At 50.1% G+C, this 25,233-nt stretch overlaps 1 protein-coding gene across 1 annotated transcript; it reads right to left on the bottom strand.

The window, feature by feature from the left end:
- Positions 1-22,265: 22,265 nt before the first annotated feature.
- On the bottom strand, positions 22,266-24,250 carry NOG (noggin). The gene has a single exon (XM_082440890.1). The coding sequence runs from the start codon at positions 23,639-23,641 to the stop codon at positions 22,943-22,945; it is 699 nt and encodes a 232-aa protein (XP_082297016.1). The 5' UTR covers positions 23,642-24,250; the 3' UTR covers positions 22,266-22,942.
- Between the last annotated feature and the right edge of the window lie 983 nt (positions 24,251-25,233).

Raw genomic sequence — 25,233 nt, 5'->3', positions numbered from 1 at the left:
GTGTGTGTGTGACCAGCCCGGCAGCTGCTGCCATCCCCAAGCTGGGGATTAGGGTGACGAGGCCCACAGGGCCCTCCGGAGCTGGCTGCAGGCCAGAGCCACACGGGGCTGGGGCTCCTGGGAGTTGGGCTCCCAGGCCGTTCTGAGAAAAGTATTTGCAGTGAGGCTGCTCCAGGTGCGAGGCCGGGCCATCAGTCCCTCACTCTTTGGAGCAGTGAGTTTATAAAGCAGCAATTAAATAAGAGCTCTGTAAGTGCTTCTGGGAACTGCCCTGAATGCATTTTCCAAACGTAAATAACAGGAGCTCCACTTGGCGCAGGGCACATGCAGAGCGGAGGGCCAGCCCTGCCGGCCAGAAGGGAGCCCTGTTGAGCCGGCGAGCCGGGCCCCGCGCCCCTGGTGCGCGCTCTGTGTAGGTGACAAGTCCAGTTGTCTTGCCTGCCTGGGTGGCATGGCAGCCTGCCTGGACAGGTCGTGGGGAGGGCATGGTGGCTGCGACCAGCTCCTCGCTGGGGAAGGCAGGAGATCACTGGCTGTCCCAGCGATAGTGACAATGAGACAGCAGAGTTAACAGCAGTGATGGCGTCCTACTGAGCACTTACTGTGTGCCAAGAACCCACAAATTCATATTATTGGGAGGTTAGGAGACTTGTTCAAGGTGATGGCCTGCAAGGTGGAGGGGCCCAAATGACGGTCTTCAGCATCTCACATTTACCAGGCCTCGTGATATGCCGGGTGCTGTTCTAAGAAGCAGATACTCTTATTACCCTGTTTTATGGGAGAGGAACTGAGGCAAGGAGAAGCGCTGAGACCCAGGCGGGCTGGCTCCAGAGCCCCTGCTCTGAGCCCCTCACTGTGCTGCTTCAGAGCACTGGACCTGAACCCCGGTACCAGGTGCCCCTCTGTCTTCTCAGTTCAGGTTTGATTACTGTCAATGGTCTGTCCCAGCCCAAGGCATGACCCGCTCAGTCTGGTTCAGAGACTAGTGTCCGGCAACGTCCTCCCCACCTGCTCCCTGGCCCCCGCAGTGGGCCCTCCTGCGTGTCCTCGCAACCCCCGGAGCTGACGCCCCCGGCAGTATCCAGACGCCGTGGGCCATGCTTGCTCTCTCCTAGCAACTTCATGCCTCTGCTCGTGCTGGCCCGTCTTCCTGGGTGTTCTTTCCCCACTTGTCCATCTCACAAATACTGAGGTATGTTAAGTCACCGATGAAGGGTCACTCACTCAGGAGTATTTCCTGACCATCCACCCTCCCCACACCCCACCCCTTCCGCCACCATCCGGCTGAACGGGATGCTCTTCTCTGTGAATACCTCCATCAGAATGCACATCAAACTCATTCTTGCTGCTTTTCTAGCCTGTGTAGATATTGCTGAGTGGGTAGGTGGAGCCATTTTCCAGAAAGGGTGGACACTCACTTACATCATGTCTGATCCTGGATTCCTGAAGGCTCCATCCTTGACTATTCCCATCCCATCAGAGCAGTGGGCTAGTAAGATGACTGATTTGAATGAGAACTGACTTCGGCTCTGCCATCCACTCGCTGTGTGACCTTAGCCAAGTCATTCCACTTGTCCGGGCTTCAGTATTCTCATCGGTAAAATAGGAACAATTATATCTTCCTGGCAGGGTTCTTTGGAGGGCTAAATAGAATACAGAAAGCAAAGGCACCCAGCACACGATGCGTGCTTAATAAATATTTGTTTCCCTCCCCTTTCCCCTTATCTGCAGAGACTGGGGATAATCGGGGTGGTACCATGGCAGCCCTTTGTAATGTACATCTCTGCAGGTTTATGATTTTTCCTCCACTCCACCAAGGTGGGGGTCCCTGCTTTCTGCAGAAGATCCTGACCACAGTGGGGCTCTTTTCCCTGCTTCTCCCGGGGTGATGGAGCCGACTTCACCACCAACTTGTTGTCATGTCACAACTAAATGTCGCATTTCTTGAATGCTGTCTTCCCAGTACTCCCTCACCAGAGGATCCCATCATAAAAACCCTGTCAAGAATCTGGCCCCTGTTCATTCCTGAGCTGGGAGTCAGTGATTTCCCTGTCTCAGACTCTATCGAAGTTGCCAGTGATTAAGAAACTCATATATTTTCACACTCATTAAAAGAAACATGATGTTCACTTTTCCAAGAAAAGCCATCCTTGTTTGTAGACCCTGTAATATATTGGGAACGCCTCTTAATTGGCTTCTAGGACTCAGTGTCAGAAGTCAGACCCAAGTTTGTTTATTGACACAAGGAAAAAAATAAAACGTCGTATAATTAGTTGAGTGACTGACTCTAAATTCAGTAACTCCCATCGGTATGTGGCCTTGTCAGGGTTTAAGATTCCATTTTGGGTTATGAAAGAGGCCGGGTCCTAGGTAGTCCAGACGCGGGCCGCCCTGCATCATAGCTATTGTACAAATGGGCTCAGTGTGCTGTTTGTGTTAAGATGGAAAACTTTTACATGTTTGATTTTTATGCAAGTCAATTAACTTGTTTTTTATAACTGTAAGGGCTTGCTTTGCAAATAAGATTACTTACCACTATAAATTACGGGAACATAGGGGCCTATTCAGACAAAATGTTACACACCCCTAACCCGTGCACCAGGCTGCATGCCGGCCTTCTGCAGGGGGGGACAGCCAGCAGAGGCAAATGGGGAGGTGCAGGAGGAGGGAGGGGTTATTTTGGTGCATTCTAAGGGGCCCTTCCAAGAGGGATGCAAGGGGGAGTGGGAGGGCCAGGGGGTGGGGACTGGGGAGTGAGCCAGAATACCCTTCTCTGTGCTGCTTACCCGCCACCCCAACTCTCCCAGGTTGCGCAGAGCTGGCCAAGGCCTTCCCTTACATGGCAACGGAGGAATCTTGTTGGAGGAGGGTGGTTTTTTTTTTTTTTTAATGTTTGCTTCTTGGTGACAGCACATCCCCCTGGAGTTTGAAGTTTGGGGCAGGGCTAAGGCTGGGCTTTATCCTCACTGTCGTCTTGTCACCCTTCCTGCAACGACGGCCCCATGCCTCTCCCGGCACTCACTGGGCCACCCCCTCCCACGATACAAATAGAGGGGCGAGGGGCAGGGCAGAGGGAGGGGGGAGAGGAGCAGGCATTCCTGCAGGCTCAGCAGCAGCGGTGAGGCGTGTGGAGGGGTCCAGGCAGGAGTGAGAACGAGGAGAGTCTGTCTTCGGTGCATGCGCCGTGGAAGGCACCGCGGTTCCACATGTGAGGTGTTCCGGGAAGTGAAGTAGGACTCTTGGCTCTTAGATTCCTTGGTGAGCTTGGATTCCTGTTATGGGTCTCAGGTGTTTTCTCATGTGTGACAGGGAAGAAGAAACCCCTGCCTGGCATACCTCCTGGGGGGGTGGTGGCACAGGTGATTCTAAACACAGGGCATTTTGCCACCCAGCCCCGTGGACATTTGGCAACGCCTAGAGGCATTTTGATTACTACAGCCACGGGGTGGGTACTGGCATCTAGGAGTTAGCGGTCAGGAGTGCTGCCAGGTATCCTACAAGGCACAGGGAGGCTCCCACAACAAAGAACTGTGTGACCCAAAATGTTGAGAGTGTCGAGTTTGGAAAATTCTTGTGGAATTGCCCTGCTTCTCCGAGGCATGTGAGGGAAAAGGAGATCCTTTGGGGGATGGTCCATCTTTGGGACAAGATTTGATTTACTGAGGAATCAATAGAGTATCTGATCACTCAGGAATACAGGGACAAGCCTTTGACAGAAACAACACAAGATAATTTTCCACACACAAACGGGAGGTTGCGGTGGATTCAGTGCATTGGAATGCATGTTACACTATGAGACCTGACAACAATCTAAAGATGTAGCTAGGGAAATAACAACAATAATGATAATAATCCTAATGAGGATTAGGATGATCATATTCCTATTCTGCTGAGAAAGAAACTAGGGCTTAAAAATATGAAGTCACTTGTCTAAAATCACACAGCTAAACCTCCAAGTGCTGGACCCCTCTCACATACTTGGGGAAGGAATCAGGATGCATATGATAGTCTCATGAAACAAAGTCAAATGTCACTGTTAGGCTTGACTTCACTGCATTTACAAATACTTCCCAAAGGGAGGCCTTCCTTCTTAATTGCACTCTCCTCCACACACCTTGAGTACTTTGTAGCCACTCTTTTTGGGTCATAGGTCATGGCCTCCATGTCTGTCACCTCTATTGAATTGGGGTCTCTTTGAGCATAGGGACCATATCTTAATCATCTTGACAGGTCTCTTTGAGCTGCAGTTTCCTCTTCCAGAAAATAGGAACAATGGTTTCCACCTCACCAGGTAGACGTCCATTAAATGTTTGTGGAACACCTGGATGAAATAAGAATGCTGACTTCCTTTCACACCCCAGTCTCTGCGCCCCACCCCTTCACCCTTCCTCCTTGCTTGCTTGATGTCACCTTTGGGCGCCAAGTGTCAGAGAAAGCAAAAGATTTGTGGAGAGTGTGAGAAGCGTCATTGCACTCTGAGGGTTTTGTCTTATTTTTGAAAGGGTGGCTTATTGGACCTCAGTGGTATCAAGAGGGATTGGCCTTTGAGAATCCAGTTTTCATGACAAATAGGAGCCATAGTGGTAAGATTTCAACCTGCAAATAAACTTCTGTTCTGGCTCTTTGAATCGCCCAAGAATCGAATGTCCCTAAAGAGATGAAAATTTAGGGGGCCGCTTGGCTAACCCACAGAACTGTGAACGCCGGATATTTGCAGATGGCAAGACTCACACTTCGCCCAATGTGCTCCCCTCTGTGCCACTCACGATACATGTCCACTGGATGGAAGCCTCGGAAAACTCACTGGACCTCTTGGCCTTTACTCCGTTCAAGTCCGAGTCTGACATCATTATGCAATTATGTCTAGTCTAGATGCTGTGTGGTTAGAACATATGGTAAGAGCTTTGTTCACCAAATCATTAGTGGTTTGGGGGACACACCACTCATTCATTCATGCATTCTACAGACGTTTTTAGGGTCTTCCGTATAAACAGCTGTGTGCCCATGGGCAAACTAACATCTGTGGGCCTCAGTTTTCTCTTCTATATAATAGGAATGATAAAACTCATGTCAGGGCTTCCCTGGTGGCGCAGTGGTTGAGAATCTGCCTGCCAATGCAGGGGACATGGGTTGGAGCCCTGGTCTGGGAAGATCCCACATGCCACGGAGCAACTAGGCCCGTGAGCCACAACTACTGAGCCTGGGCGTCTGGAGCCTGTGCTCCGCAACAAGAGAGGCCGCGACAGTGAGAGGCCCGCACACCGCGATGAAGAGTGGCCTCTGCTTGCCACAACTAGAGAAAGCCCTCGCACAGAAACGGAGACCCAACACAGCCAAAAATAAATAAATAAATTTAAAAACAAACAAAAAAAACAACTCACGTCATAGGGTTAAATGCCCAGTTTCAGGCATATGGTAGCTACTCAGGAAATGATTTATTATTATCAGATTCTAGAAAGATGTGAATTTCACAGTATCAGTTAAGGCATAAAAGACGTTTAAATAAATTTATTCAGTGACATACAAACAAGTGTTAACTGATGGCCCAGTGCATGTTGAGGACTCTAAATACAGCCCCTGAATGATCTTGGAAGGCTCCACAGAAGAGGCGAGACGTAAGTCTCAAGTAGAGAACAGCCAAGATCTTAGAGCTAGAATTAAGATTTAGTCAGTAAGGTCGTCAGTAAATAAGGTCGCTTTGCCTCCAGCCTGGCACAGTACAGTTACTGTTATTTTCTCATGTTTGAGTTGAAGAAACTAGAAGTAAATGAGCTGAAGAGTCTTACGCACGAGAGTTAGATACTATCAATACGTTCTTTCCACAAATAAGGAAACTGAGGCATAGAGAAGATAACTCTCCCCCAGCGACGCATCATTAATCAGTGGTAGACCTCAAATGGGACTGCAGGTAGCCTGGCTCCAGAGACTAGGATTGTAACCCCTGGACTCAATGGGATCAGAGGCTCAACTGGGTTTGGAGTCAGACCAACCTGGATTCTAATCTCTGCTCCAGTGCATACTATCTCGTGAACCTGGGAAAGGCACTTAACCTCCTGGGCTCTGGTTTCCTTATCTGGGAACTGAAAATGATGATGATATCCACCCTGTAGGACACTCATAGAATGATAAATACATATGCAAAGAGTTTTGCATAGTTCCTTAGATAGAGTAAATTATACCTCAGATTGTCATAGACTCTTAAAGTTCACAAGAACTTTTGCAAACATGACTGCATGGAATTTGCTCAGATGCCCAATGAGGTATACAGGGGAGAGATTTTTATCTCCCTTCCATGGATGACAAAGTGAGCCTGAGAGGGAGAGAAGGGTGAAGGGAACTGTTTTAAATTCTTCCATTTATTTAACAAATAACAGCTAAGCAGCTCTTATATTCCAGCATCCCATTATCTTGAGGGGTATAAAGGATTGACCCCATTTTTCTGGATGAGGAACTGAGACAAAGAAACTATATAACTTGCACATGGCTATAGAACCAATCGTAAGCAGTACTGAGATTTAAACCAAGGTTTTGCACGGACCCCAGGCATGCCCGTGGTAGAGTGATTTGCTCCTGGATCACAAGGCAGAAAAAGGACAGCCAAGGAAGGCTCCCACCCTGGTCTTCCAGCTCCAGGTCTCCTCATTCACCTCAATGAGTGGATTAGGGCTTCAAATAAGTTGGATTCCAAATTCTAAGCAAGCATTGGCTTATGCAAAAGGTTAAAAAGCCAGAACCCCAGAGACAGGAAGTATCACCTTCCTTGATTAAACATAGGAAATCTGCCCATTATGGATAAGATTTGCTGTCTACAGGAAACCTTCCCAGACATAAACTGATCCTATCTTCCAACCAAAGTGATTTGGAGATGGCTTAACTAAAGAGATTTAAGAAGTAGACCCACCTACAAGGTAATCAATGAAAGGGGATAACTGACTTTGGGAAGTGCAGTCTACCATGAAAGTCTGTGAGAATGATGGGTGTGGTTCTGTGTTCTGTGCAACCAGAAGGTCTATATGGGTTCTGGAAAAGAGAGGGTGACCAGGAGCCAGAGATATGGGGCAAGTCCGGGTTCCTCCACTGTCAGCTGAATCACTCAACTTCTGTGTGTAAGATGGGAATAACATTTTTTTTTTTTTTTTTTGCCAACACAGGATTATTTGAGACCCTAAAGACATAATGGTTGATGAAACTGCATTGTATAATATCTCTGACATTCTTTTCTTAGGGAAGAGTCATGGAGAATAGTAAAAAGAATTGGAGAGTAAAGGTATTTCTCTGTATCAGCAGCGCAGTCCAGAGGAGAGAGGTACAACTTGGTCCTTCGAAAAGGGTAGTGGATCCTGCTTGTGATGTGTTTCACCAGGTCCTGCCTTATAAACATGATGATGATGATGATGTTGATATAGCACTTGGCTATCTACAACACACTTCCACACATGGTTATTATTTTCAATTCCCTGAGTTGACCATGCACTCTCTTACTTTCTGGCCTTTGTACAATGTTGTTATTGCTGCCTGGAATATTTCTCCCCTCTCTTTCTCAGACTAACTACTTATCCTTCAACATCAGTTCAGGTTATGTAATGGAAAGGACACTGAGGTTAACCTTGACTCCTCCCCTCTCTGTACTCTCCATAGCCAATCAATCACCAAGACCTGTCAATTTTACCTCCCAAGAAGTTCTTGCATCAACTCTCTCCTCTCCATCCCTAATCTTTCTATGACAAAAGACTACTCAATCTCAAGCCCAGACATTGCCAAGTTTTACTAATTGAGCTCTTCTTCTGATCTACCCTCTACATGATATACAGAACTCTTCAGTGGCTTCCAGTGAACCCTTCCATGATTTCACATGAGAGTCCCCTTCACATGAACCCTTCAATGGCTCCCAATGGCCTTGGAGAGAGTCCAAATTCCTGAATGTGGACTCCAAGGCCCTCCATTGCATGGCTCCTGACTTCCACCAGAGTTTTAACTGCCCCATCATTCTCAGGCACACTCCATGTGAACTGTACTGTATAGAGTTCACCCTGAACTGTATAGAGTTCCCAGTTCACCCTGAACTGTATAGAGTTCCCAGTTCATACCAAGCTATTTCAGATCCCCATGCCTGTGGTCATGTCATTCCCCCTGCCAGGAATGCCTCTTCTCTTTTTCCTTGACTCACTCGTACTCATCCTTTGACTTGTTGAAGCTCCTGGGCTGGACCAAGAGCTCAAACAGCAACTTTTGCCCACCTCAAGGTCAGAAACCAGTCCTGCTGCATCTCTATAGCTCTAGCACCTGGCTTAGCAGGTACATAGCAAAAGTATGTTGAATTAGACCATACTAAGAGTTAAGATAGGAGTTTTAATCCTATCCTCTTATTAGCTGTGTGGTCTTGAGCATATCATTTCCCCTCTTTGGACCTCAGTAGATATATATTATGTAACTACCATGTGTAGACCTGATAAAAAGTTTAATTTCCTCCACTGTGAAATGGATCTAATCTTTAAGATCCCTTCAAATTCTAAATGATATGGTTGCCACATCAATTCCACAGGCATAATATTACCCCATTGTAATATGGGATAGTATCTAAATGGTGGCTTGGGGTCAGGATCAGTTGTAGCATGATGACCAAGAAATCAGACTTCACATCAGACGAAGAGGTTGTGAACAACTGATTGGTGTTTTCTTAGAGACTCAGTTTCCTAGTCTCAAAAAAATGGTGGTAATAAAAGGCCTACCTTGGGTTGATGGGAGGATGGAGTTAGATGCTGTGTGTGATGTGGTGTGTGGACCCTCTCGTGCAGGGTAACTGTAGAGAATGGCTCTTAGTGACCTGTCTCACATGATAGGGTATCGCAAGAGCTGCGAGGTTCAGCATCTGATTGCTGGTGCAAGGTATGCATTCTGAGATTCCAGACTTACAAGGACTGGGCTCAAATTTTCCATCCGGGGAGCTCACCAGCCAAAAAGGCTGGAAAAATAGCTAGCCGCCCTTAGTCATAACATACCACAGGGGCTGAAGACCCCAATTAGCCTCTCCAGTGCCCATGCCTGGGGAAGGCTTGTCTGGCCCAGCCAGGGGCTTGGGTTCTTTCACTCTCTCCATCCTAGACAGAGTGTTGTTTTATTTGTTTGTTTTTAAAATGGAGGTTCTCTAACTTCTTCCCCTTTGCCTCCTCCCTTGGGAAACTGTCCCATTGCCTTTTGGGTGAGGCTAGCCCAGCCCTCCGAATGAGGGATCAAGAATGATCTTGATCAGTCTTGATCAGCAAGACAAGGGGATGGGAGAAACAGCAACTATGCCACCTCCTTATTGCTGCTGGGGTGTGTTGTCATGGATACCAAATGCAAGGAAGCAAAAGAAGCATAAGAAAAACAAAAGCCACAGTATGCGTGTATGTATATGTCTGTGTGTGTGCATGTGAATGCTTGCACACTCCTGCAGGAGAGCTAGAGCAAAAGGGAAGGTGGTCATTTTAGAGGAGGCCTGACATTTTAACGATTGGGCTGAAATTGTCCAAGGTGGATTAACATTTCCATTCACTATATGAGGTGACCCCTACATGATGCTACATGGTCAGAACGGGCCCCAGAATCTTGGTTCCTGTCTTTCTTCTTCCCGTTCCTTGCCATTTGCCTCAATCCTGTAGAATGCTCTTCTGAAGTGTCCACATACGCCAGGCCTGGTGCTAGGCTCCTACATCTCTTGCTGGCTTTCATCCTTGCTATACCCCTGCAGGGTAGATTTTGCTACTCCTATCGTACAGATGGGGGGAGTTAAGGAGGTTAACGGTGTAGGCTGTGAAGTCAGGACGTCTGAGTGGATCCCAGATCTGCCTTTTCCTCGCTGTGTAACCTTCCACTGCTGCTGTGTGTCCCAGTACTCTCGTCCGTAAGCAGTAGTACCAGTTCCTCACTTAGGGATGAGGATGCTTGGTGCAGGGCGAGGTAAGTGCCCAATAAATGACCGCTGCTGGCACTGATTTTTCTCAAGGACAAGCAGTGGGAAAGGAAAGAGTTTCCAATTCACTGTGATTGCACAGCACCTACCACGAATGGAGCAATAACATTACCATGGTTTCGCTCCTGTCGGGGTCGGAGGAGGACTGACAGGGTTAGAGCTAGGTTCTCCGAGCAGGTTGCCAATCCAGATCTCTCTCACTCTAAAACTTGACCTCTACCTGATCATCACGTTCACCTGACTCAGATGCTGGGCTGATTTTCCCAGCCTGGGGAGGGTCGTGCCTTTGGAAACATTCAGAGGAGTGGTAGTGGCTGGTCTCTGAGAGCCAGACTGTACCTGGCAGGGAGGAAGGGGCTCATCCTGGAAACATCCCGGGCACTGTCCCTTCAGCACCTCCATCCCTCTCACACAGCTCTCAGGGCTTTGGAGACTTGAGGAGTGTCTCTCTGACACTGTGGGCTAATAGGCCTAACTATTAACTAAATGCTTCATTCAGGAACACAGAAAAAAGATAATCACATGGAGGGGTTTTGAAAAGTGATTGGAATCTTGGGAGGATGGTAATCTGGCATATCATGGGTGTCACTAGCTTCTAGTCCCAGCTCCACAGCTAACCAGCTTGGTTACTTTGGGCAAGTCTCTGCACCTCTCTGGGCCTTGGTTTCCCCACCTCTAATGTGAGAGGGCTGGAACAATGACACTCACTTTGCTCTAATGTCCCTTCCGCACTGGTCTTCTATGACTCTGGCCTCAAGTTGCTCCTGGTTTAAATAGGCTGCAGTTCCTCACTGTTCCATCTTTTGTCAAACCTGCTACTCACAAGACAGCAGCATTTACACAAGAGTATCCCTACCTGGTGTTCACAGGCCTTTCCAGTGAGACACCAGTGATCTCTGGGTTTATCTCTCCCTGCTTTCCTTCTCTGGGTGGGGACAGGCTGAGTGCTCTTTGGAGAAGCACATATTAATAACAGCAACTTGTGTGTTTGCTCAGGGTTTTAGAGCTTACAAAGGCATTAATATTATCAGTCACACAGCTGGGATGGGGTAAACAGCTTAGGTTCAACTTCAAAGTCTCTACTTTTAACAACCCCACATTACCTATGTCTTCAAAAGATCTCCTTAAGTTGAAGTTGGAATTAACTGATGTTCATTAAACAAACCAACACATTCTGTTTGGATGTGATTTAAAAAGAAAAAACTGGAACCCCTTCTCATATCCAGTTACTCAGTTACTCATTCACCATATGTTTATCAAATGGTTAGTATGTGTCAAGCACTATTTTGGACTATAACATAGTTGGAAATTAGAGTCAAATACAGCAGCTGCCCTCAAAGGGCTTCGAAATCTGGAGGTAGCCACATATGGGTTCATCCCAACTTATAAGTGCTGGACTAATGTGGTGAGATGCAGTATGCAAGATTGGAAAGAGCGTGGGTTTTGGAGTTTGAATCCTAGTTTTGAGTCATGGTTTTGCCACTAACTAATTAAGAGTCTGTGGGTAAATCACCAAATGTCTCTGAACCTATCAGTAGTAAGACCACTTAGGATCTCTGTTGGAGTTTAAATGATATAATGCACATAAAGTACCTAGGACAGTGCCTGTCACACATGGGCAGTTAATACCTATTTATAATTATTATTAATCATCAGCACTGTGGGAGGGCAAAGTATGGCTTGACAATTCCACCCTGGCCAAGGACTAAGGAGGTACCATGTGGGCTGCGCCCTGAAGTATGAGCAGGTCTTTCCTAGGTGGAATCCTCTTTGGGGTGATGGGGCAAGGGTGGGGCGGGACCATTTCAGGTAGAGCAGATGGTGTAAGAAAAGCGTCAAAGGGCTGACACGTTCAGGCAGCCATGAAAGAGTTGGTGTGGCTGGTTGTTAGGGTAGAACAGAAAATGGCAGATTATAGTGGAAGGCAAATTGGGGTCATAGACTGTAAAGGACCTTGGGAGCCATGCTAAGGAAGTTAACCATGGTTCTATGGCTAAAGGGGAGACCCTGGAAGTTTGGAGTGTGTGCTAGGGAAATGGCAATGCAAGTGGCAATGTTGAAGATGGGACAAGGCTGGAGGTGGAGAAATTGACTATTAGGGTATTCAAAGGCAAAGACAAGAGATGACAAGGGCCTGAGCTGTATATAACTCATGGTGAGGATGAGGATGAGAGGATAGACAGAGGGGTAATTCAGGAGGTGCTGGCGGATACTTTGTTAGTGAGGAGAGGCTGCTCACAAGAGATAGACCAGAGTTTTTTGTGTTTATTTGACCATATACTTGGGTGAATGGTGGGGCCATTACTCAGGAATGAGAACACTGAAAACTCATTAGAAGGTTTAGGAATAATGTTAGGATTCAGCTTTGAACTTGTATTTGATGTGGTGAAGTCCGGAAGGCAGTTGGCTCTGCAGGTATGGAGCTTAGGAGAGAAGTCTGGCCCAGGGCAGAGATCTGGGTGTTGGCCATCTAGGTGTGGTAGCTCCCACTGTGGGAAGCCCAGGGTTTCCCCTCAGGCAGTTCTATGAAAGGAGAAGAGGACAGTTGACCAGAACTCTGGAGAGCATCAATCTCCAAGGGTCCAGCCAGAAAGAGGAATCACACTGAACATGTCCCCAGGGGTCCCGGTGGGCGGGAGCCACAGCACAGGGCCTACCTATGGTGCTTGCTTTCTAAGGGAAGAAGGAAGACACAGCAGAGCCCAGGCCCTTGGGTAACCAGCCTTGGAATGTGGCCTTTGGGGAAGCTGTCCAACCTTGGGGTGAGAGGCACTTGAGTCCACGGCTTACTTCCCAGCAGCCCCGCACTCGAGTCAGCATTTCTGCATTCGTCTTGGTCTCTAGCTCGAGGTTTGACCTTGACCAGGTCACTTCCCCTCTCTGGGCGTCAGCTACCTCATTTCCATGGTGGTGGTCACAGGTAGACAGATGCCCTTTAAAGCTCTCCATTCCCCGATACTACATGCTGACCCTTCTGGGGGCCTTGGCCCTACCTGGGTATGATGGTCTCTGTCCCTGAAATGAGGTGAGAGTGACACCAGTCAAAACTGTTTCTGGGAGCAAGTCACTTCTGGGTGATTCCTGCCAATAACTAGAAATGAGGAATTTCTAGAATTAAAACAAATTAGGGCTAATTTACCTGGGCTGAATTCTTCTCTCTGTTCATGTGAAACAAATTCCCTGGTTTCCCAACTTCCCTTCATCCTGATTTAACCTTTTCTCTCAGCTTTGCCTTTGGTCACTGGTTTTCCTCCTCATCTACTCTTTGGCTTATAATTTAAACAATAATGGTAAAAACAACTGGCCCTAAATATACAGCCTTTTCATCAGAGGAGAAAAAGAAGAATCCATTGGATTCTTTCCCCCAGGTGTGGAACTTTCAGAAATGAAGACCTGGGCAAGTAGCTTGTCACTGGCTCTGGGTGGTAGGGCATTCAGCTTTTGTCTTGACTCAGAGGGGCACTGCACAGGCCCTGGAATTGGGGAGAGGGAAGGAAACCACCATTAGCTGGGCTCCTACACCCCACATGGAGCTACACATATGGAACACACTAGAACACCCTAACAACCTGGTAAGGTACATGTCATTATGCCCCTTTTAGACACGTGGAAACTAAATCTCAGGGAGGTCAAGCTAATAGCCATAGACCAAGATTCAAACCCAGGCTGGTCTCCCTCCCAAGTCCAAGATTCCCTCCCCACCCCCATATCAAACTCCTTTCTCTGGTAGAAAGGTTTTTGCCTCCAGGGCACGTTATTGTACAGCTAAAAATTCTGGCTGTGCCCCCCTGTGCTCTTTGAAAGAGATAATGGATGTGAAAGTGGCTTTAAACTGTAAAGCATTAGGTCTGAGTTAGTCATTGTCTAATTTTATTATTCCTTGGGCAGGGAAAGATCAAGTTTTAACTGTCCAGCAGATAAGGTAATCTCTCCCATTTTTAAGGATTTCAGATGTGGGGAAAGGTGACTCTTCCACCCACGCCTGGGGAGTCTTAGAATTTTCTCCATGGAATCACTCAATGCTATCTAGCTCCTGTTGGGAAAGCCGTTTTTTGGGGGTGGATTCCCTTTTCCTGGGAGCGTCCTTGATTTGCTAAAAGAGTTTATCTGGCAACTTAGCTATCCTTCCCCACATACTCCAGTGAGCAGGGACCTTGGGCATCAGTAGCCTGGGAGTCGCCGTAATCCCCAGAACTGACAGCATCATCTGAACAGCCCTGGCTCTCTGCTCTGTATCACACACTGGGGCACATTCTTAAATTTTTCTTGGATCACTATTTAACTGGAGCTGAACTTTGAACTCCTAGTATCCTCAGAGTCCCAGATAGAACCTGGCTAATATCAGGAAGGTGATCAATTAGTGTTTCTCAATTTATTCGGTGTGGTCATTCATCCATATATATATATATATATATATATATATATATATATATATATATATAGGGAGAGAGAGAGAGAGAGAGAGAGAGAGAGAGAGTGTGTGTCTGTGTGGGCCCCAAACTGTACCAGTGCTCAGGAATACCATGGCGAGCAAAATGGCAGGAGGTGACAGTCTACTGGAAGAGACAGAGCATGCAAATAACTGCAGATTATAAATACTAATACAAGTTGTGACATATCCTATGAAGAAAAAGTCCTGAGAGCTGAAAGAGCATGGATAGAGGGACCTGACCTGCTTTCCGTAGGAAGGGATCTAAAGGACAGGGTGGCACTTAGGGGTCCTGCTGGCAGAGAAGGCATACCAGACTAAAGGTGTAGCATGTGCAAAGGCCCTGAAGCAGCGGCGAGCTCGGTGTGTGAGTGAACACACATGAAAGACTGGGTGGCTGGAACACAGAGGCAGGGGGAGAGGGGCCTCAGTCGGGTAAGGATTCTGGCCTTTATCCTCAGAGTGATGGGAAGCCATTGAGAAGTTTTAAGCAGGGGAGTGACAAGACCACATGTGTGTCTTAAGGTCACTTGGGCAACAGCGTGGAGAATGGATTGGAGCTGGGGCGAGCATAGAATCAGGGAGACTGGCTGGGATTATGAACTCAGAGAGCACTAAACCCCTCTGCTTCTCCCAGCAGCCCAGCAGAGAGCTGAGTGCTGTTTGGATCTTGACTCCACCACCAGCTAGCTGTGCAATGTAGGGCGAATCACTTAAGCTTCCTGTTTTCCCCACGTTTCCACATCTGTAAAATGGGGGAAGAACTATTTCCCTTGCTTGACGAATTTTTTTTTCCTTAATTGAATAAACTGAACACCAGTCGGGAATCCTTTACAACCTGGGCTGGGAAGAGGTTGCCAAAACCAGTTGCTGCAGGTTCTGTTTGACTTGGCAGCTGCAGACCACCTTATCTGCCTTATCCTTATTCCACAGACCTACTGCACAGTCTGCAGATGTGTGGTTGGTTTCCTGAGCCCAATCCCAACAAGGGAGAGATAGCAGCAGCTGGATGTCCCATTACTGATGGCACCAGCTACTCCTGCTGCCACCATCTGGAATGAGCTCTGTGAGCATCTGTCCTTTCCTCAACTTCTGCGAGCTTCAGCCTTCCTATCAGTGAAACAAGCCTATGCACATTGATCCTTCCAGGCAATATTTGTGAAGCGCTGCTACTGGTCAGGGAGTAGGCTCTGGGGACGTTAAGACAGACCTACCTCCTGCCCTTGGGGGTGTTCACGTCTCATTGCACATAAAATTATGGATATGAAAGTGCTTTTAACATTCTAACACTGTTTATACTTAGAACAACTCTAAAGGGAGGATTGAACTGGAAATTTGGAGATTTTGCTTCTGGCGCTAGTTCTATTCCAAAGTAACTAGACCTGAAACAAGTCCATTGACCTTGAGTTGACAAGCCTTAGTTTCTTCAGTCAAATGAAGGAGTGAAATTTAAGGCCATCCCACTTTATATGTTGTAATGCTATCTATCCTTGAAATCTGAATCCCCTTCCCAAATTCTGTAGCTGATTTCCTTTAGGACTTCCTTTTTTTCTTATTTCAAAGACTCAAAACTTGCTTTTGACTTTCAGTCTGCTCCTTCTATTAAATCCAGGAGCCTCAAATGCATAACGCCTACAGTGGTTCTGGCAGGGAATATAATGAGTGAAGCATGCCATAGGGAAAGGTGAGGACTGTGACAAAGGAGAGGGGACTTGTGCAATTTAAAGGGGAGAGCTTCTTCTCAGCTCCAACAAATTATTCTTTTATACAAAGAGGCAGGCTGGATCGAAGTTCCGTTTTCCTTTAGAGCATCTCAGTTTTGTCCTTTTCTCTCCCTTCCCCCCTGATCACACTGTCCTCCAAAGATAGACAGTAGCAGTCTCTTATGTGGTCTTCCAGCCTGCAGTTTTACCTTTCTAATCTTCTTTTACACAAACCTAAGCCAGAAGAATCTTCCCACTTCATCCCTTCCTCAAGAACCTACAATGGCTCCCTGTGGACCCCAAGTCAGTTCACTGCACTTTAGTTACTGACCTTAGAATCTGATGAAAATGACAGACTTTCCTCCCAGAAAAAAACATACGTATATAAGTAACTGAAAATTATAAATAAGAACTACAGACTGTGACACATCCTATGAAGAAAAAATCCTGAGAGCCAAGAGAGCATGGATAGAGGGACCTGACCTGCTTTCCAACCTGGACACCCATCTTCTAAGCACCACAGGTTAAGAACCCCTTTCCTCAAGAAAGTGCAGCGCTGAGGGCTAAGTGTGATGGAGAGAAAGGGGATGATTCATTCCAGCCAAGGAAGCCCAAATGGGGGAGACATGACGCCCCGTTGAAATCACACAGTCCTGGATTTGAGCTTCCACTCACCAGATGTGTGTCCTTGGGCCAGTTACTTAACCTCTCTGAGCCTCGATTTCCTCATCTGTATAACGGCAATAATGCTCCTCATTTCACGATGAAGATGAATTAATCAACGTGAAGCACCGGCTGGTAGCATCACTCAAGGAGTGTCAGCACCTTCTTTGCCCCTTGGCCTCTCCCAGGTTTGCCTGTGCTCCTTTCTTCATATCACTGTCAAATAAAAATACATTGGCTCTATCAGGACACTTCTGTCTGCTGGGAAAAACCCTACTGCTCCCCAAGCCGTGCTTGTTTATCCCTGCTCTCTTTCTTTTGCCCTGTCGCTACCATTCATTCATTTATTCATTCACTCACTCATCTTGATTAAAGACTGAAATGTTCTCCAGGCTTCTCAGATTCCTCTCTCTTCTGGGCAAGCCTAGAACCTCCCTGTGTGTGTGTAGGGGAGGAGTGGGGGCAGGGGGAAGCTCTTCTGTCTTAGATTCCTCTTCTGTGCATGGCCCCTTGCAGGCCTGAAACATCAGGGGTCTTTCTGACCTCTCTCTCAGTCCCCACATCCAATCAGTCACCAAGTCCTCTTCAGGCTTCTGGCAAATGAGCTTTATGTTAATTGGCATTGATGTTTCTCAGGTATCAACTCTTATTGATTCTTTCTGGACCTCGGCAATTTCCTCCTTAATGAATTTCCCAGGAGCCGTTATCCCATTTCCAATCCATCCTGGATGCTGGCACCAAACTTAAATTGAAAATGACTGTACCTTTTTATTTTTGTGTCTGGGGCATGCAACACAGAGCCTAGTCTATAGAAAGTGATTGTGGTAGATTAAAGATGGCCGCTGATTCTTTGCTATTGCTTCCATTGAGGGGTGATGTCTAATTCCCTTCCCCTTGAATCTGGGCTGGTCTTAGACACTTGCTTAACCAACAGACTACAGCAGAAACAAGGTCATGGGACTTTTGAGGCAATTTCATAAGAAGTCTTGCAGCTTCCATCTCAATCTCTTGGAATGCCTTCTCTCAGAGTCATGGGCTGCCATGTAGGAAGTCCAACTATTCTGAAGCCACCAGGCTGTGAGAAGACCCAAGCCACATGGAGAAGCCACTTGTAGGAACGCTAGTCAACAGGTCAGCAGAGCTCCCAGCTGACAGCGAGGGGCTAGAAGCCATTTTGGGAGTGGATCTCTAGCACTCAGCTAATCCCATGAGTATCAGAGATGAACTGCCCATCTGAGCCTTTCCCAGATTCCTGACCCACAGAATCATGAGCAAAATAAAATGGTTATTTGAAGATTGTTAGTTTTGGTGTAGCTTGTTGCATACCAGTAATAACCAGAACAGTGTTCAAAAGCTTTCTGTTGAATGAATAAATAATTCCTTTGCAGTAGTGCACTAATGGTGTCCCTGCCCTATTCAAGAGCTCTTCATGGCTCCCTATTGCCTGAGCAATAACGTTTTGTGCCCTTAGTTGGCGTTCAAGGTCCTCCATAATTTGTCTTCAGCCTGCTTTTCAGACCTTATTGCCCACTCTCACTTGGTGTGGATCCATCCTATACTAAAGTTTGTTCGAGCTGCGTCCCAAACACGCAAATACTTTTCCAACATCATGTCTTTGCTTATATAGACTGCTTTCTCCACCTAAATGCCCTTTCCTCCCATAAAGCCACCTCAGTAGGTCCACAGTCAATTTGTCCTTAGAGATGTGAGTCAGATGCCTCCTCTGGCTTCCCAGGCCAGCAGGGAGCCCTCCTCTTTCTGGCCCGGGTTTGTTTAGCTCCTCTTTCAGCACTCACCCTGTTCTTCATTCCTTACCTCCTCTATTGCATTGTAAGCTCCTTGTGTTTGGGGAAGGGGTGAGGGAGAGAGGTCCTGGCACATAACAGGGTGCACAAAAATGTTCTGTGTGGCTTCCCAGGCATGAATCCCTACAGAGCTTGAGTTGAGACTGTACAGGATGTAATGTGGCACGTGGTGTCTCCCAAGCCAGGTGTACGTGTGGTTGAAGGGAAGAAGGGTATTTAGAAGAAACATAGGCTTTAGCATAAGCTCAGATTTTGAGCCATAACCGTGCCACTTACTGTGTGGCTTTGGGTGAAATGCTTAAACTCTCTGAGCTCCAGTTTCCTTATTTGGGAACTAGAGACTTTGGGTGAGAATGTGTATAAATGTGCTCAGCGCTTGGCACATTGCAAGCCATTAATAATTGCTTGCTGAATAGATGCAACAGAATGGTTGATCAGCTTCCTGATGATCAGTTACAATTATGTCAATTTGGGAGAGAACTTTCCTTCAACACCCCCCCCCCCATAAATAAAAATTGAAAAAAACCAAAAAAAAACAAAACAAAAAGAGAACAGTGAAGAGACACAATGGACACCACCTAGCTACCCCCAACTATATTAATCTGTGTAATCTTCAGCAAGTCCCCACTGAGGTCTCAGTCTTCTCATCCGTAAATTGAGCGGTGGTCATTGGAATCTAAGCTCCCCTCCAGCTCTGACATTCCAAGAGCATTAAAGAAAAAGGATGAATCACCCCTTCAAAATACCAGTATGGGCTGGGCCCTCCCCCGGTCGTCCCCATCCAGCACAGCCAAGAGCTCTTAATACACAGCCAGCTTCCTCTTGCAGCTGCCACCAAACTTCAACCCCCTTTCCCAGGAGTCTCAGAAGCAAGACTGATAATGGACCCCTGGCCTTCTCCATCTCAACAGGGAACGAGATCCCATTCCCAGACTCTGGGGGCCAGAGGGTCCTCCCCTAAGGGGGCTGGCTTTCTGTGGACATTTGGCCTCAGTATGCTTGTGCATCAAGTGTCGGGGTGCTGGAAGGGCAGAAGGAAGGAAAAAAGGGAAGAGCTGAAGATAGAGGGTTGATGAGTGAATTCCTGCAATCAGGGCAGGAGGGCTGGGGTGCTGGGAAACCTTGCCATTCTCTTCCAGGATTTCGAAAAAGTTGATGTGACTGTATCAGTAATGGTTATAAATCTCCATTCGGGGGACGCGTGGTCCCTCAGCAGCTGTATAAGTTCATAGACACAGGCTGTCAAAGCCTCAGAAGACACCAAGATCAATTTTCCTCCTTACAGGAGATAGGCACTGGGTGACCGCAGAGGACAGTTTTCTTGCCTCTCTGCCCAGAGCTCTCTACTCCTTTCCGCGTTGATGCTATTATTAGTATTATCAACATTAATAATAATGGAGACGTAACCGGCTGTGCATTAGTCACACTGTTCCAGGAGCCAGCACCTCCTTCGCTCTCTGGTGGGACTGGCTGTGTCCTGCTGGGTCTTCCCTCCGTGTCCGGAACGGCCCTTTGAGGCTGTCTGTCCGGTGGTCTGTCTATTGCCGGTCACGTCTGCAGCCCGGGTCCTCCTAGCTCCCGCGGGCTCCCGCTCTGAAAGCCGAGAAGCTCGCCGGCTGCGAGCGGGTTTTCCAAGTGGGCAGGGGTGGGGAGGAGGGGCGGGCGGGCGGGCGGGCCAGCGGGCGGAGGGAGGAGGGGGCGTCGCGGAGGGGAAGACCTCGCATTGTAATCCAGTGACACTGCCAACATGGGGGTGGGGGGCGCTGGCCTCGGCGCGCTCTCCGAGTTTTGGCTGCCCGCCCAGCTGGGAATAACTCTCTTCGCATAATTCGCGTGTTTACCAGGCATGAAAATTCTTGCTTTCGGCTCCCCCCACCCCCCGTAAGCCCCCTCCCCTTCCCCTCGCCCCACCACCTCCGCCCCTCGCAAGTGAAACTCTGTCTAAAAAAATATTGGCCCGCGGCACAGAAAGTTTTGCATAAATTCATAAGTGATGAATGGCTGATTTTAACGTTATTTGGGTATTTGTCAGAACTTAACAAATATACATGGGGACGGCGGTTCATAAACTTAAACATCTCAATATCCCCTTTCTTCTGGAAATAAATTACGTTTGTTTGCCCGGCTTGGAGTCTTAAGGTAGCCGACATTAGGAATATTTTAAAAGCCATCATCCATCGAGCATGTCTCCCAGGCGCCAGGAAGATTAAATGAAAGAATCATAAGATGGAGGTCTTTAACTTTTAATCCTTTTACAATGAAGCCTCAGATAGTCGCGGGGGCAGGGTGCCCTCTCTGGGGGGAATAATGCCGTTATTCCTCGGCTCTCAGTTAATGAATACCCTAACGTCTGTCCCACGGCTGACGGAGGCAGCGCCGGGGAGGGGGCTCCGGCTCCCGAGCCAGGCTATTGAAATGAGGAGCCACCGAGGCTGCGTCGGGAGGGAAGAAAGCGCCCGGCTGGAGGGACAGGGCGGGCGGGGCCGGGGGCATTGAGACTGCGCTGGGGACCCAGCGCAGGTTTGAAATAATTAGCATAGATTCCCCGGGACTCCGGACTGGGGGTGGGAGGGCGGGAGGGACGCCGGGAGGGAGGCGCGGGGAGGTGGCAGGGGGGTGGGGAGGGAGCAAAGGAGAGCGACTTTGGAGTCCAAGATAAATAAAAGGAGCGCTGAGCAGTGTCAGGAAGCCGGCCCACGTGGAGCTGCGCGGATGGGCGCCACCGCGGACTGAGGCGGAGGGACGCACGCGAGTCAAGATCTGGCCCCGAGAAGTTGGCTTTTTAAGGGGTGGGGTGGGGGTGAGGTCTTGCACGCCCCTTTAAGGGGTAACACGTCTGTTGCCCCTATGTAACCCAAAGCTCAAAGATCCAGATTCTGATTTCTCCTCCCTCCCCCACCCCCAAGTGGAGTAAGTGTCTAGAGAGGGGGGCACACCCGGTTCCCAACTGCAAATCCCAGTGGTGGTGTTTTACACCCAAATTCGGACTCCTCTGAAACCCTGACCCTCTGAGAACCTCCTTAGGTCCCAGGGGAGGGGGGAGGTGAGTGTCAAATCTCCCAGCTATCCCCGGAAATTCTGGCTGAGGGCCTGGGATTTCGGGGGCTCAGACCTGCAGGATCCCTGAGGTTGCGTTGATTCCAAGGGATCGCCTCAGCGAGCACCACCACAGCTTCCGGGAGTGCAAAGGGTTAACGCGGGCTGGATATTGAGGTGGGGGGGTGCGAGGCGGGAGGGGTGTCGGGATCTGGGTGGGCGCGCTCTGATCTCCCCCCCCCCCCCATTCCTCGGGGGTCAAGTTTCAGCGGCACTCCGCCCCCAGGGTAGGTGTGAAAGACACGTGTCCCCATTGTGAAGGGCCTGTCAGGCAGGACAAAGCGGCCGCCCACCCTCCCCCCCGCCCCTCGGCCCAGCCTGGGGTCAGCTCCAGGGGGCCGGCTGGGTGTCGAGGTCACGATGGGCCCGAGCTTTGGTGACATAGGGAGAAAAAGCTGGGAGACTGGGCGGAGGCCACGTGATGCTCAAGTGAGGAGTTTGAGAATAGCTCCCCCCCCCCCAAGAAAAACTGAGCGGTCACTTCCATCACACCAGAAGACGGGATGAGCCCCTGCTCCCAACAGGCATAGTAAGCACAGCGGCACCCCCAACCCGCCCCTCCCACCCCTCACCCCCCCATCAATCACCAACACAGAGAATCGCAGTGTCGAGCGCAGTCGATTTTAGTGGTTTTCTTTAATCCTGCTCTGCACTTCTTTCTCATTTACTACACGGGATATTATAAAGAATAAATAGCAGATACTCTTAATTTACAATGATTAGTCATTCCATTTGTTCTCTATATTTACAATAACTGTAAAATAACATTGAACTCTATAGCTTCTTCGAGGTCCAAGGAAAACCAAAACACTTTCCGAAGAATGGAAAATAGCTTTTTAAAAGTCCTTCTACAAAAGTTCTCCCCTCTCTTTGTACTTTAAGAAAAAATAACATTTCCCCCCTGCTTCGCCTTGCGAAGGGCACTGGAATATAAATAGCAGGTTAACATTATTAGCAACAACCAGAATAAGTCTCTCTTTTCTCTGTTCTTTTTTTTCCTTTTGCTTAAAAAAATTTTAAAAATACAGTAGAAGCCGGTAACTTTTAACGTATAATACTGACCTTTTAATAAGTAAATTAAAACTGGGACCGTATATACATACACATATACATTCCTACACAGTTAAACAGTGCATTACATGAACCAGAAAGCTAGGTCTCTGTAGCCGGAAAAAAAAAAAAAAAAGTTCATTGAATCCCCTCGCGAGAGGGTGGTGGAACTGGTTGGAGACTGTGCGGGGGGCGTCGGTGGGGATCGATCAAGTGTCCGGGTGCGGGCAGGGGGCCCTGAGTTCTAGCATGAGCACTTGCACTCGGAAATGATGGGGTACTGGATGGGAATCCAGCCGCAGCGCTGGCCCCCGCGCCGCTGACAGCGCCACCGCAGCACCGTGAGGTGCACGGACTTGGACGGCTTGCACACCATGCCCTCTGGCACGGAGCACGAGCGCTTGCTGAAGCAGCTGCCCACCTTCACGTAGCGCGGCCAAAAGCGGCTGCCCAGGTCGTTCCAGGCGTACAGCACCGGGCAAAAGGTCTGCGACCACAGCCACATCTGTAACTTCCTCCGCAGCTTCTTGCTCAGGCGCTGCTTCTTGCCCGGGGCCAAGCCCTCGGAGAACTCCAGCCCTTTGATCTCGCTCGGCATGGCCCCCGACGGCCGCTGCCGCAGCAGCTGGTCCAGCTCCGCCAGGTCCTCGGCGCCCCCGGCCGCCACCGCGCCCCCGCCGGGCCGGTCCTCGGGGGGAGAGGTGGCCATGAAGCCCGGGTCGTAGTGGCCCCCGAGCAGCGAGCGCAGCAGCGTCTCGTTCAGATCCTTCTCCTTGGGGTCAAAGATAGGGTCCGGGTGTTCGATGAGGTCCACCAGGGGCAGGTTGTCGCTGGGAGCCGGGCGGATGTGGAGATAGTGCTGGCCGCCGGCCGGTGCCGCCCGCAGCCCCAGGACCACCACCAGGGCGTAGAGGGTGACCCCCAGGCTGGGGCAGCGCTCCATGCCTCCGGCGCGCGCCCGGGGCTGCTGCTTCGTCCCGCGTCTCCGGAGGAGAGCACGCCGAGCCCGCGGCGCCGCCGCGCTCCCCCGTCTCTCCGGAGGCGGCTCACCCGAGGCTGGGCAGGCGCAGGGCCGGCAGCATGAGTCGCCGGCAGAGCCCTTCGCGCGGCGCCGGCTCCCACCGGGGCGGAAAAAACGCACACAAGTTGGCCGCAACCCCTCTCCCAGGTCTACTCGGGAAGGCGGCCGCGGCGGGGCATCCGAAATTACTCCAGGGCAACCGCGGGCGCTGGGGGCGCCGGCTGCTCGCTGCCTTCCCGGGTCGGCGGCGGCGCAGGGCGCGTGGACTGGCCGCTCTCCCCGCCTCCTCCTCTAGCTGCTCGTCGTCCGGCCGCTCTGTGCAGCGCCGCGGGCCGAGCCGGTCCTAGGGGCACTTCCCTCCGCCTGCTCGGGGCTCCGCGGCCGTCTCTGCCCGGCGGACTCCAGCGGCGGCGGCGGCGGCGGCGTCCGCGCACGTTGGCACCGGTTTGTCTGTCTCGCAGGGTCCAAGCCTTTAAATTTCCTGCACTTTCAGCTCCATCACCATGGAAACCACTGACTCTCTCGGCGTTGCCCCCTCCCCCTTCTTCCCCCCAAACAACAACCCCACCCCCCACTTCTCCACCCCCGAGGAGCCGGAGCCGCACAGGCTCCGGGGGAAGCCGCCTGCACTCGCCGCGGAGGCGGCGGCGGCGGCTTCGGCAGCGCCCGGGCTGTGCCCCGCCGGACCCAGATGCCCCGGGAAGCCGACAGTCCGGCTGCCCGCCGGAGCTCACAGGCGGCGGCGGCGGCGGCGGCGGCAGCGGCGGTGGCGGCGGCGGTGGCGCTTGGCAGGTCTCCGCGCAATTTTCTCTCTCCCCCACCACCCACCCCCCTTCTCCTCCTCCTGCAAAATGCACCGCCCCCCTCCTTTCTCCTGGAGCAATGCAACTGGGGCTCTAGGCGCCCCGCCAGGGCCAGTCCTGGGGAAAGCTCTCGGCGGCGCTGGAGCCGGGCTGGAGGGTGCAGGGCCGGTTTTGGGGGGTGCTCGAGGTGGGGCTGGGAGGATTCTCACTAGCTGGGTACTCTGCACCGGTAAGGGAGCTGCGGGGAGGTGCTGGAGGCTCGTTTCTTGGTGCAGTTCGGTGCAAGGAATTTCTCCATGTGCATGGAGCTTTTTCCCCGGGCGCGTCTCGCCTTCCTCTCTCCCAGGCTCGGTCTAAGTCCCCTGCCCCTCCCCCCAGCGCGCGCGCACACACAGACACACACACACAGACACACACACACAGACACACACACACAGACACACACACACACACACACTCTTTGCGCCGGAGGAGTCCGGGAGCCGCAGCGTTGCGCAGCGTGATGTAATTCCTAGGACGCTGTTACCCGGGCCCACAAGGGGGGTCCGCTCCTCACCCTCCTCCTCCTGCTCCTAGGCCGGGTCTTGCACCCTGAGTGGCCGAGCTGCAGGGGCGCGTCCGGCTTGCCTGCGGCTCCCCTAGCCGGCCTGGCTCCGCGCAGCTGCCGCTCGGCTCCCTGGGGGCGGCGCGCCCTCTGCTGGCCCGCAGCAA

This window comes from Balaenoptera physalus, assembly GCF_965194825.1.
Source record: "Balaenoptera physalus genome assembly, chromosome: 20".
In the NCBI taxonomy this organism is placed as follows: domain Eukaryota; kingdom Metazoa; phylum Chordata; class Mammalia; order Artiodactyla; family Balaenopteridae; genus Balaenoptera; species Balaenoptera physalus.
The sequence above is the reverse complement of the archived record's forward strand: the minus strand, read 5'-3'. Positions and strand labels throughout refer to the sequence as shown.